The 13,861-nt window shown below is 52.9% G+C and overlaps 1 protein-coding gene across 1 annotated transcript in view; it reads right to left on the bottom strand.

The window, feature by feature from the left end:
- The window catches only part of LOC132578290 (SCO-spondin-like), a 170,568-nt gene that overhangs the window by 146,050 nt on the left and 10,657 nt on the right, over positions 1-13,861 (bottom strand). Inside the window, exons 2-4 of the mRNA XM_060248229.1 lie at positions 8,321-8,533; positions 7,017-7,099; positions 3,146-3,316 (exon numbers count right to left, since the gene is read on the bottom strand). Of these exons, the coding sequence (XP_060104212.1) occupies positions 3,146-3,316; positions 7,017-7,099; positions 8,321-8,533 (467 nt within the window). The remainder of the gene's footprint in view (positions 1-3,145; positions 3,317-7,016; positions 7,100-8,320; positions 8,534-13,861) is intronic.

Genomic DNA, 13,861 nt, shown 5'->3' with positions numbered 1-13,861 from the left:
TGGGGTCCAATGCCATAGAATCCACCTTCCAAAGCAACCATTTTCTCCTGGGGAACTGAACTTGGTTGTCCGGACAGCAACTACAAAAGCAGGAGATCTCCGGGTGCAACCTGGAGTTTGGCAGCCCTAGGAGGGGGGAAACAAGAGCCCCTCCCCAGTAGTCTGCTCCAAACCAAGCAGCAGGGTGGATCAAGGAGGGGGCCTGGGCTTCTTCGGAGCAGGTGGGCCCTGCTGCTCCCAGTAGATGCCTGCGTGGGCTGGATGGACGACCAACCTGGTGTGTTGCCCCAGCGGTGACTCCCCTTTTCCCCACCCCGACCTCGTGGGAGAGCCCTGCTAGGGGCCTTAGAGCAGTTGGCCCCAACCTTTTGACACCAGGGACCGGTTTTGTGGAAGACAATTTTTCCACGGACTGAGGAGGGAGGGATGATTTCAGGATGGTAAGCTTTATTTCTATTAGTTTGGTGTGGTGGTTAAGTGCATGGACTCTTCTCTGGTTCCCCCCTCCTCCACTTGCAGCTGCTGGAATGGCCTTGGATCAGCCATAGCTTCTCAGAGATGTCCTTGAAAGGGTAGCTGCTGTGAGAGCCCTCTCAGCCCCATCCACCTCACAGGGTGTTTATTGTGGGGGAGGAAGGTAAAGGAGATTGTGAGCTGCTCTGAGCCTCTTTGGAGTGGAGGGCGGGATATAAATCCAATATCTTCATTTACCTCACAGGGTGTCTGTTGTGGGGGAGGAAGGGAAAGGAGATTGTGAGAAGAAGAAGAAGATGACAACATTGGATTTATATTCCGCCCTCCACTCAAGAGTCTCAGAGCAGCTCACAATCTCCTTTCCCTTCCTCCCCCACAACAGACACCCTGTGAGGTAGATGAAGATATTGGATTTATATCCCACCCTCCACTCCGAAGAGTCTCAGAGCGGCTCACAATCTCCTTTACCTTCCTCCCCCACAACAGACACCCTGTGAGGTAGATGAAGATATTGGATTTATATCCCGCCCTCCACTCCGAAGAGTCTCAGAGCGGCTCACAATCTCCTTTACCTTCCTCCCCCACAACAGATACCCTGTGAGGTAGAAGAAGATATTGGATTTATATTCCACCCTCCACTCCGAAGAGTCTCAGAGCGGCTCACAATCTCCTTTCCCTTCCTCCCCCACAACAGACACCCTGTGAGGTAGATGAAGATATTGGATTTATATCCCGCCCTCCACTCCGAAGAGTCTCAGAGCGGCTCACAATCTCCTTTACCTTCCTCCCCCACAACAGACACCCTGTGAGGTAGAAGAAGATATTGGATTTATATCCTGCCCTCCACTCCGAAGAGTCTCAGAGGGGCTCACAATCTCCTTTCCCTTCCTCCCCCACAACAGACACCCTGTGAGGTAGATGAAGATATTGGATTTATATCCTGCCCTCCACTCCGAAGAGTCTCAGAGGGGCTCACAATCTCCTTTCCCTTCCTCCCCCACAACAGACACCCTGTGAGGTAGATGAAGATATTGGATTTATATCCCGCCCTCCACTCCGAAGAGTTTCAGAGCGGCTCACAATCTCCTTTACCTCCCCCCCCACCCACAACAGACACCCTGTGAGGTGGGTGGGGCTGAGAGGGCTCTCACAGCAGCTGCCCTTTCAAGGACAACCTCTGCCAGAGCTATGGCTGACCCAAGGCCATAACAGCAGCTGCAAGTGGAGGAGTGGGGAATCAGACCCGGTTCTCCCAGATAAGAGTCAGCACACTTAACCACTACACCCAACTGGCTCTCTATTAGAGCTATGGCTGACCCAAGGCCATTCCAGCAGCTGCAAGTGGAGGAGGGGGGAATCAGACCCTGTTCTCCCAGATAAGAGTCTGCGCACTTGACCACTACACCAAACTGACTCTGATTCAGTGAGCTGATTCTGGGACTGATTCAGAGAGAAGGGCAGGGTATAAATCCAATGTTGTCATGAAATATAATAATAAAATAATCATGCAACTCACGGCCCGGTTGCTAACAGGCCACGGACCGGGACCGTTGCACAGCCCAGGACTTAGAGAAACAGGGAAGAGCCTCTCGACCTTCTGCTGGCCTCAGGGCTGCTGGCTCCGGGGGTGGATTTGGGGGTGGAGTCCAGGGAGAGCAGGGCTTGGAGAGGGGAGGGGAGGGGCTTCGAAGTGGGATGATGCCCTAGAGTCCACCTTCCACAGCTGCCATTTCCTCCACGTGAATGGATCTCTGTCACCTAGAGATCAACTGTAATCCCAAGAGATCTCCCCAAACTCCGCCCTCTCCCGGATCCAGCCCAAAGTCTCCAGGTATTTTCCAGCCCAGACTTGGCCACCCTAGTGTGTGCGCACGCCCGACTTAGGTTCCCCACCCCGCCTTGTCGAATGCTTGTGTGTCAAGTTCTACCTGCCAACAGTGACAAGCGATGGGGGGGCCTGGGGAGTCTTCAAAATCCATCTCCTCCCTTCTTTTTGCCTCCTGACCTTTGCCCTCCCCATGGGCTGGGCACCCTGTTACTTTGTCTTTCATCAACAGGGACCCATAATTTCTCCCCTCAGCTGTGGGTGGTGGGAGCAGCTGGATTCCCAACAGTGATGCGGCCCCCAAGACTCTCGCACTCTCTGCCCCCAATCCCTGATCCCAGGTGGTCAGGGGGCAATCTGACCTGGCCTCCTGTTCCCGAGAGTGGCCAATGGGTGTCCCTGGAAGAGCTACAAGCAGGGCAGGGAGGGGAAAGCCACCCTCCAGCAGCTGGGCTCCCCCCCCAGGGCTGAAACCTCTCCCTGCTGGGGCTCCGTCCAGCCTTCGGCTCCCAAGGACCAGGAAGGGTCTTGGGGTTGTCTCCACTAAGGTTGCCAATGCTGGCCTGGGGAAATTCCTGGAGATTTGGGGGCAGTGCCTGTGGAGGGGGGATTTGAGGTGAAATACCACCCACCCTGAACCTGCCACTTCCTCCGGGGGATCTGGCCTCTGTGAGCTGCAGAGCAGCTAAAATTCTGGGAGATCTCCAGGCCCCACCTGGAGGATGGCAACCCTGGTCCCCTCCCTGTGGCCCTGCCTGCACAACTCTCTTCTCCCTCTTTTGAAACACGTGGAAGGTTTGGGGTTTCCATAAAAGAAACGTATGATTCCTCCCCCCCCCCCGCCACCTTTCTTGGGCACGTAGGAGCAGCTGAAGCAGACGTTGGAGGAGGTTTCCTTCCAGCTGTGCCCCCCTGGGCGGCTGCAACACTCCTCCATGCTGACCAATGAGAAGTTCTGCATCCCTGGCGCCTCCTGGCACTGCCAGGTGGGAAAGCAATGGCCCGTCAGCCCCATTCCTGGTAGGAAGAGAGGAGAAAGGGAGGGGGGAAAGAAAAATCAGAGAGGAGGCTATGATTCACCCCCCCCCCAAAAAAAAAATCTATATCAACTCTCCCCATAGATTTGGGGGTGTTCTGCCAGTTTCCACTACAGGGATCCCAATGCAGCCACCATGTGCCAACCAGGGGCAATTTTGCATTTAGTTGACGGATAATGTTGTCAGATTGAGCCCTCTTTGCTACCATGGCATTGAAGGAAACCTGAAACTGATGCATAGCGTAAAAGGAGAAGACCGTAGATTTATGCCCCACCCTTCTCTCTGAATCAGAGACTTGGAGTAGCCTACAATCTCCTTTCCCTTCCTGCCCCACAACAGACAGCCTGTGGGGTGGGTGGGGCTGAGAGACTCTCCCAGAAGCTGCCCCCTTTCAAGGACAACTCCTGGGAGAACTATGGCTAACCCAAGGCCATGCTAGCAGCTGCAAGTGGAGGAGTGGGGAATCAAACCCGGTTCTCCCAGATAAGAGTCTGCAGACTTAACCACTACACCAAATTGGCTCTCTATTAGAGCTATGGCTGACCCAAGGCCATTCCAGCAGCTGCAAGTGGAGGACTGGGGAATCAAACCCAGTTCTCCCAGACAAGAGTCCTGCACTTAACCACTACACCAAACTGGCTCTCTATTCGAGCTCTGGCTGACCCAAGGCCATTCCAGCAGCTGCAAGTGGAGGAGTGGGCAATCAAACCCGGTTCTCCCAGATAAGAGTCCGCACACTTAACCACTACACCAAACTGGCTCTCTATTAGAGCTCTGGCTGACCCAAGGCCATTCCAGCAGGTGCAAGTGGAGGACTGGGGAATCAAGCCCGGTTCTCCCAGATAAGAGTCCTCGCACTTAACCACTACACCCAACAGGCTCTCTATTAGAGCTCTGGCTGATCCAAGGCCATTCCAGCAGCTCCAAGTGGAGGAGTGGGGAATCAAACCCAGTTCTCCCAGATAAGAGTCCTCGCACTTAACCACTACACCAAACTGGCTCTCTATTAGAGCTATTGCTGACCCAAGGCCATTCCAGCAGCTGCAAGTGGAGGAGTGGGGGATCAAACCCGGTTCTCCCAGATAAGAGTCCTCGCACTTAACCACTACACCCTAGTGGCTCTCTATTAGAGCTATGGCTGACCCAAGGCCATTCCAGCAGGTGCAAGTGGAGGAGTCGGGAATCAAACCCGGTTCTCCCACATTAGAGTCCGTGCACTTGACCACTGCACCAAACTTGATAAAACTGACAGTATTGCCTGCTCTTCATTTTTCAAATGTTTCCTCCCCAGGTTCTTGCTGCTGTTCTGTCCCTGCACTGCCAGTGTTTAATGAAGTACAGATTCTGCAAACCCCCTCTGTAGCTGGTGGCATGCTTAAATAAACTCTCAAAGTTCTTTTGCCCTTTCTATAGCTTGCTTTGGGATCTATCTGATGCCCACACCAGATGACCAATAGACATCTTCTGTTCCATGTGAATACCCAGAGCCTTTTTTGTAGAAAAAGCTCAGCAGGAACTCATTTGCATATTAGGGCACACACCCTGACATCACCATTGCTTCACACATGGCTTTTTAATCAGAAAAGGTCCAGAAGGAACTCATTTACATATTAGGCCACACCCCCTGATGCCAGAACTGCATTCCTGTGTTCCTGCTCAAAAAAAGTCCCTGTGAATACCTCAGAAGCCCTTGAGCTATGAGCACAGCAAAGAGAGAACAAATCCAGCATTATCAGACTGGATCCTGGGAGGGCCATGGAGGCAGGGCTGCCAGTTTGGCTTTGAAGAAGAAGATATTGGATTTATATCCCGCCCTCCACTCCGAAGAGTCTCAGAGCGGCTCACAATCTCCTTTACCTTCCTCCCCCACAACAGACACCCTGTGAGGTAGATGAAGATATTGGATTTATATCCCCCCCTCCACTCCGAAGAGTCTCAGAGCAGCTCACAATCTCCTTTCCCTTCCTCCCCCACAACAGACACCCTGTGAGGTAGATGAAGATACTGGATTTATATCCCGCCCCCCACTCCGAAGAGTCTCAGAGTGGCTCACAATCTCCTTTACCTTCCTCCCCCACAACAGACACCCTGTGAGGTAGATGAAGATATTGGATTTATATCCCACCCTCCACTCCGAAGAGTCTCAGAGCGGCTCACAATCTCCTTTCCCTTCCTCCCCCACAACAGACACCCTGTGAGGTAGATGAAGATATTGCATTTATATCCCGCCCTCCACTCCGAAGAGTCTCAGAGTGGCTCACAATCTCCTTTCCCTTCCTCCCCCACAACAGACCCCCTGTGAGGTAGATGAAGATATTGGATTTATATCCCGCCCTCCACTCCGAAGAGTCTCAGAGTGGCTCACAATCTCCTTTCCCTTCCTCCCCCACAACAGACACCCTGTGAGGTAGATGAAGATACTGGATTTATATCCCGCCCCCCACTCCGAAGAGTCTCAGAGTGGCTCACAATCTCCTTTCCCTTCCTCCCCCACAACAGACCCCCTGTGAGGTAGATGAAGATATTGGATTTATATCCCGCCCTCCACTCCGAAGAGTCTCAGAGCGGCTCACAATCTCCTTTCCCTTCCTCCCCCACAACAGACACCCTGTGAGGTAGATGAAGATATTGGATTTATATCCCGCCCTCCACTCCGAAGAGTCTCAGAGTGGCTCACAATCTCCTTTCCCTTCCTCCCCCACAACAGACCCCCTGTGAGGTAGATGAAGATATTGGATTTATATCCCGCCCTCCACTCCGAAGAGTCTCAGAGCGGCTCACAATCTCCTTTCCCTTCCTCCCCCACAACAGACCCCCTGTGAGGTAGATGAAGATACTGGATTTATATCCCGCCCTCCACTCCGAAGAGTCTCAGAGCGGCTCACAATCTCCTTTCCCTTCATCTCCCACAACAGAAACCCTGTGAGGTGGGTGGGGCTGAGAGGGCTATCCCAGAAGCTGCCCTTTCAAGGACAACCTCTGCCAGAGCTATGGCAAACTCAAGGCCATGCTAGCAGGTGCAAGTGGAGGAGTGGGGAATCGAACCCAGTTCTCCCAGATAAGAGTCCGCACACTTAACCACTACACCAAACTGGCTCTCTTCCTCCCCCACAACAGACACCCTGTGAGGTGGGTGGGGCTAAGAGAGCTCTCCCAGAAGCTGCCCTTTCAAGGACAACTCCTACGAGAGCTATGGCTGACCCAAGGCCATTCCAGCAGCTGCAAGTGGAGGAGTGGGGAATCAAACTCGGTTCTCCCAGATAAGAGTCCACACACTTCACCACTACACCAAACTGGCTCTCTATTAGAGCTATGGCTGACCCAAAGCCATTCCAGCAGGTGCAAGTGGAGGAGTGGGGAATCAAACCTGGTTCTCCCAGATAAGAGTCCACACACTTCACCACTACACCAAACTGTCTCTCTATTAGAGCTATGGCTGACCCAAAGCCATTCCAGCAGGTGCAAGTGGAGGAGTGGGGAATCAAACTTGGTTCTCCCAGATAAGACTCTGCGTACTTAACCACTACACCCAACTGGCTCTCCATGGAGTGGAAATCTCACATCTCCGGGTGTCCCTTGGATGTGCAGCCCCACATTCAGGGCTTAGAAACTGTGAGCAGCGGCTCTGTGGCCCCCTCTGTCACTGCCCCTCCCAGCTCCATCCCCTCGACCCATCTTACCTTCTGAGCAGTGGGGTCCACTCCACCCCTCACAGCAAGCACGCACCGTGTGGTTCCACACCAGGGGTCTCGTGTCCTCGGGCCTGCAACAAGGAAGGAAAGAGGTGCAGACAGAGCCACGGAGGAGGCAGAGAAATCTTTGTCCTCTCTCAGAGGGCGAAAGGTTGAGCCCAGGGGCACCATGAAGCCCAGCAAGGTTTCAATCTGGCTATAAGCTTTTGCGTGTATCCTCTGAACAGTGTGTATGCGCATGCAAGCTTGTACCCAGAATAAAACAGTGTCTTAGAGGCACCTGACTCAGGACTCAAAACTATTGAATTGTATTGCTTCAGACCAACGCAGCTACCCCCTCCAGATGCCTGGGGATCTCCTGCTTTTGCAACTGATCTCCAGCTGGCAGAGAGAAAAGGGCTGCTTTGAAGGGTGGACCTCCAAGACCCACTTGGAGGCTGGCGACCCTTGTGACAGGGCTTATTTATTTATTTATTTATTTATATTGGGATTTATACCCTGCCCTTCGCACCGAAGTGTCTCAGGGCGGCTTACAACATGATAATTCAAATACTACAATTTAAAACACTTACAAGTAAAATTAAAACCATAAATTAATAAAAGCAAGATAGATAAAAACCGGCGGTCTACAGATGCATTTTGTTCCATCCAAAAGATTTCCTTGTCAGTCAGTATTATAGGCCTGCCGGAAGAGGGCTGTCTTACAGGCCCTGCGGAACTGCCCTAGGTCCCGCAGGGCCCGCACCTCCTCCGGCAGCTGGTTCCACCAATAAGGTGCCGTTACTGAGAAGGCCCGATCCCTGGTGGATTTTAGACGGGCCTCCTTTGGCCCGGGGACTACCAACAGGTTTTGTGAACCCGAGCGTAGTACTCTCTGGGGAATGTGTGGGGAAAGACGGTCCCTAAGGTAGACAGGTCCTAGGCCATATAGGGCTTTAAAGGTAATAACCAACACCTTGTACCGGACTCGGAATATTACTGGCAGCCAGTGCAGATCCCGGAGCCCCGGCCGAATGTGCTCCCATCTTGGGAGCCCTAATAACAGCATAGCAGGTGCAAGCAGGTTCAAGCCCAGGAAAGTTTGGGCCACAGAACTTCTCGAAGCTTTTGATGTCCTGCAAGATCTTGGGCAAACTAGCACGGCTCCTCCTCAGGAGACTTCCTCTGAGTGCCAGACTGTTCTCCTCTGTCTGTTCTCTTGCAGCCTCTGACACTGGCCATGCCCCCTCTGTTCTCCCATCCTTCGGTAGCCCCCTGCCCACCCCTCCTCCCACCCTTGCAAGTGGACTCACTTGTAGATGTAGCACAGGGCAGTGCTGGATCCCAGCTGGGCATGGTGGTGGGTGAGGCCTTCCTCTCTGCCGAAGGCTTGGTGCATCCTGCCTCGGTCCAGGTGCCAGCCGGCCATGTTGTACTGGTAGACATCGGAGCAGGGCACCACTTCCTCGCGCCGGGGGCTGACCACTTCCTCCTCCGTCACCTGGACTGTCCTCTCGCACCACCGTCTGTGGCCGGCAAGAGGGCAGAGAAAGAGGTTGCAGCCTCCCAACCTGGGGCCTGCTCCGCCCTCCTAGTGTGGACATGCAGTCCAGAACCAGAAGAGAATGGATTAGATACAGGTCCGCTTGGCCTTCACCAGCAACCAACCAGGTGCCCCTGGGGAGCAGGGCAAGTGAAGGCAACCCGCCCTCACTTGCCAGCAGCTGCTTCTAATCAGAGGTTGCTTGCTGCCTCTGGGTGCTGCCAGGGGATGGAGTGACCATGGCCACAGGCTGAGAAAGCTTTCAAAGGGAATCAGACAGGTTTATAGAGAACCAGTAGCTGCTGAAGCAACAGGACAGAGCTTCAGACCAACACACCCACCCTCCTGGATCTGGCAGCAGAACATAGCTTGGAGAACTTAGCTTGGAGAAACGTCGACTACGGGGAGACATGAGAGAGGTTTACAAGATTATGCATGGGATGGAGAAAGTAGAGAAAGAGGTACTTTTCTCCCTTTCTCACAATACAAGAACTCGTGGGCATTCGATGAAATTGCTGAGCAGACAGGTTAAAACGGATAAAAGGAAGTCCTTCTTTACCCAAGGGGTGATTAACATGTGGAATTCACTGCCACAGGAGGTGGCGGCGGCTACAAGCATAGACAGCTTCAAGAGGGGATTGGATAAAAATATGGAGAAGAGGTCCATCAGTGGCTATTAGTCACAGCGTATTGTTGGAACTCTCTGCCTGGGGCAGTGATGCTCTGTATTCTTGGTGCTGGGGGGGGGGACAAAGTGGAAGGGCTTCTAGCCCTACTTGTGAACCTCCTTTTTTTTTTGGCCACTGTGTGAATCAGAGTGTCGGAATGGATGGGCCACTGGCCTGATCCAACATGGCTTCTTTTATGTTCTTAACATGGTTTGAGTCCAGGGCAGGCACACAGAAGCTTATGCCAGGAATAAAACTTTGTTTTTCTTAAAGGTGACTGACCAGACTCAGACTTCGTTCATCATGGATTTATGTGAATCCATTAGTTCCTCATATTCAAAAGCCTTTGTAGAACTTAACATTCAGTTTCCCTTCTGCCTTCACTGGGTTCCACTGATCAGATCCAGGCGTCCTTGAAATGACCACATGCAGTTGCACAGAGGCTGATTCAGACTGGGGCTGTGGGGCACAGGAAGAGGGGCTGAGGTCTCCCCCCCCCCCCTTCCAGACCTGAAACCATCCCCTGTGGGTTTGCTGCAGAAACTACAGGTGCCGGCAAATAGCTCTGCTGGGGTTGATTCAGGTCAATAAAATGCTCTGGGGACAAAACTTAAGACCACTTTCCATTACACTTTGGTCTAGATCGAGATGGGTTCCCATTCTCCTGAGAATGGAGTTAAAACCATAAGAACATAAAAAGACCCCTGCTGGATCAGACCAGTGAAGGTCCACCTAGTCCAGCCTCCTGTCTCACATAGTGGCCAGCCAGTTCCTCTGGAGGGCCAACAACAGGGCAGAGTGGCTGAGGCCTTCCCCTGAGAAGAACATCAGAAGAGCCCTGCTGGGTCAGACCAGGGAGGGTCCATCAAGTCCGGCCTCCTGTCTCACACAGGGACCAGCCACTTCCTCTGGAGAGCCAACAACAGGGCAGAGCGGCTGAGGCCTTCCCCTAAGAAGAACATCAGAAGAGCCCTGCTGGGTCAGACCAGGGAGGGTCCATTCAAGTCCAGCCTCCTGTCCCACACAGGGACCTGCCACTTCCTCTGGAGGGCCAACAACAGGACAGAGCGGCTGAGGCCTTCTCCTGAGAAGAACACCAGAAGAGCCCTGCTGGATCAGACCAGTGAGGGTCCATCTAGTCCAGCCTCCTGTCTCACACAGTGGCCAGCCACTTCCTCTGGAGAGCCAACAACAGGGCAGAGCGGCTGAGGCCTTCTCCTGAGAAGAACATCAGAAGAGCCCTCCTGGATCAGACCAGAGAGGGTCCATCTAGTCCAGCCTCCTGTCTCACATAGTGGCCAGCCACTTCCTCTGGAGGACCAACAACAGGGCAGAGCGGCTGAGGCCTTCTCCTGAGAAGAACATCAGAAGAGCCCTGCTGGATCAGACCAGAGAGGGTCCATCTAGTCCAGCCTCCTGTCTCACATAGTGACCAGCCACTTCCTCTGCAGAGCCAACAACAGGGCAGAATGGCTGAGGCCTTCTCCTGAGAAGAACATCAGAAGAGCCCTCCTGGATCAGACCAGGGACGGTCCATCTAGTCCAGCCTCCTTCCTCACACAGTGGCCAGCCAGTTTCTCTGGAGGGCCAACAACAGGGCAGAGAGGCTGAGGCCTTCCCCTGAGAAGAACCTCAGAAGAGCCCTGCTGGATCAGACCAGAGAGGGTCCATCTAGTCCAGCCTCCTTCCTCACACAGTGGCCAACCAGTTCCTCTGGAGGGCCAACAACAGGGCAGAGAGGCTGAGGCCTTCCCCTGTGAAGAACATCAAAAGAGCCCTGCTGGATCAGACAAGAGAGGGTCCATCTAGTCCAGCCTCCTGTCTCACATAGTGGCCAGCCACTTCCTCTGGAGGGCCAACAACAGGGCAGAGCAGCTGAGGCCTTCTCCTGAGAAGAACATCAGAAGAGCCCTCCTGGATCAAACCAGAGAGGGCCCATCTAGTCCAGCCTCCTTCCTCACACAGTGGCTAGCCAGTTTCTCTGGAGGGCCAACAACAGGGCAGAGAGGCCGAGGCCTTCTCCTGAGAAGAACATCAGAAGAGCCCTGCTGGATCCGACCAGAGAGGGTCCATCTAGTCCAGCCTCCTTCCTCACCCAGTGGCCAGCCAGTTTCTCTGGAGGGCCAACAACAGGGCAGAGAGGCCGAGGTCTTCCCCTGAGAAGAACATCAGAAGAGCCCTGCTCGGTCAAACCAGAGAAGGTCCATCTAGTCCAGCCTCCTGTCTCACACAGTGGCCAACCAGTTCCTCCGGAGGGCCAACAACAGGGCAGAGAGGCTGAGATCTTCATAAGAACGTCAGAAGAGCCCTGCTGGATCAGACCAGGGAGGGTCCATCTAGTCCAGCCTCCTGTCTCACACAGTGGCCAACCACTTCCTCTGGAGGGCCAACAACAGGGCAGAGAGGCCAAGGCCTTCCCCTGAGAAGAACATCAGAAGAGCCCTGCTGGATCAGACCAGTGAGGGTCCATCTAGTTCAGCCTCCTCCCTCACACAGTGGCCAACCACTTCCTCTGGAGGGCCCACAACAGGGCAGAGAGGCTGAGGCCTTCCCCTGAGAAGAACATCAGAAGAGCCCGGCCAATCAGACCAGGGAGGGTCCATCTAGTCCAGCATCCTGTCTCACATAGGGGCTAACCAGTTCCTCTGGAGGGCCAACAACAGGGCAGAGAGGCCGAGGCCTTCCCCTGAGAAGAGCATCAGAAGAGCCCTGCTCGGTCAAACCAGAGAGGGTCCATCTAGTCCAGCCTCCTGTCTCACACAGTGGCCAGCCAGTTCCTCCGGAGGGCCAACAACAGGGCAGAGAGGCCGAGGCCTCCCCCTGAAGCTACCTCCTGGGTCTGAATGTGGAGGTTCCCTCCAGCCATCACAGCTTGCAGCTGCTGCTAGACCTCTCCTCCGTGAATCTATCTAACCCTCTTGTAAAGCTGTTTCTTCCTGTGGCAGCATCCTCTGGCAGCAGATCTCACATCTTAATCATTCTCTGTGTAAAGTAGTATTTCTTTTTGTCCATCCTGACTCTATTGCCCATCAGCATCACTCGATGCTCTCAAGTTTTAGCATTTTGGGAGAGGGTGAAAAGTTTGGAGCACAGAGCTTGCAGTGCACCCCTGGTCAACAGGCCCTGGAGAGGACACGAGAAAACTGTAATGGGGAGCCAGGCTGGCCTCAGCTGAACTGCTGCTACGTGACATACCCAAAGCTCTACTGAAGAAAGGAGGGATGATCTGTGAGCTGCAAGTGGTGCTCAGCGGCGGGGAACGCAGGGCGGAACAAAGACCAGAGAGGGCATCCTTACCCACTTGTCAGTGCCAGTGTCTCCCAGAGTGAGACCCACAGCAGAAGGCCCAGCAGCCACTTGGGGCCAGTCTCTCTTGGGTGAGTGGCTCTCCCCATCTTCTGCAAGACCCTGCTTGGACCAGCCAGCCTCGGGCGAAGGCCTTACACAGAAGGTTCCGGATGGCCAGAAGCCACACCCAGCATGTGCTGGAGAGATGCGCTGCAAAGCAAGAACAACACTGCACTGTCAATAGAGCCAAGTAGTCAGCCCTCTTGGTCTGAAGTAGTAGAACAAAATAGGAGTTAAGCTGCACCTTTAAGAGCAACTTGACTCCTCTTGCACTGTCCAGGCAGAGGTGGTGTGTGGCAGCAGTGATGGTGCCCAAGTGCTTCTGCAACCCAAATCCTGGTGCGCTGTTTATCGAATGTCCCGTAATTGTCTTGATCAATGTTCCCTCGAAGCTGCAGAGTCTCGTGAGCAAAAATTCTACTTTGTGAGCTTCTGGCATTAAATTTGTGAGCTCCTGCAGGAATTACTTCGCTCTGGAGCCATCGTTCCTGCACTGAGACCAAAATGTGTGAGCTGGAGACTCAAAATCTGCGAGCTACCTTGCACTAACTCAGCTTAGGGGGAACACTGGTCTTGATTGGATGGACTCACTCTGTGTCTTCTGCCCAGATTCCCCTTGAGAAAGGCAGACATAAGTAAATGAATGCGCACATAAAAGAGGCTGATTTTCCCAATCTGCAAGGAGCACCAATTGGCTGAAATGGAAGTAAATTCATTCCCTGAAATTTTTGTGACTTTTTTTTTTTTGCACTAATTTTTAATTTTCAGGTTGACTTGAAATTCCCTGGATATTTCATAATAGTATTTGACATCCAGTGATATTTTATTTCCATAGCTGACAGTTAATAGTTTGTGAGATTTTACATTTGATGTTGCCAAAGTCAAAACAAGATCTAAATCACTGGATTTGTGTGCGTGTGGGTGTGGGTCTGCAGCTGCAAATCATGGTCACTTCTGGCGACTGACCCCTACTGGAGGCCTGAAGGATATTCAGAGAGATGGTCTCCCCCAGCCATGTATTTGTCAGAACTGGCTCTCCTTAGCTTCTGAGATCTGACAAATGGGCCTTGTTTGGGCTATGCAGATCAGGGCAAAACTTTGAATTGTTGAGGTACAATTCCAAGTTAAAAATTCAGTTTTCTAATGTCCCATTCAAAAGGTAAATGGAGCATATGCTCAGAGTAAAACTTTGCTGCAGGACCACTGTGCCACTTGGTTCTATTTAATAATGTATCATCTTTAAACATATAAAAAAATCTTGAAAATATGGTTGAATGTCTTCTGAATAACAGGGT

Source organism: Heteronotia binoei, chromosome 10 (genome assembly GCF_032191835.1).
Source record: "Heteronotia binoei isolate CCM8104 ecotype False Entrance Well chromosome 10, APGP_CSIRO_Hbin_v1, whole genome shotgun sequence".
Lineage (NCBI taxonomy): Eukaryota > Metazoa > Chordata > Lepidosauria > Squamata > Gekkonidae > Heteronotia > Heteronotia binoei.
The sequence above is the reverse complement of the archived record's forward strand: the minus strand, read 5'-3'. Positions and strand labels throughout refer to the sequence as shown.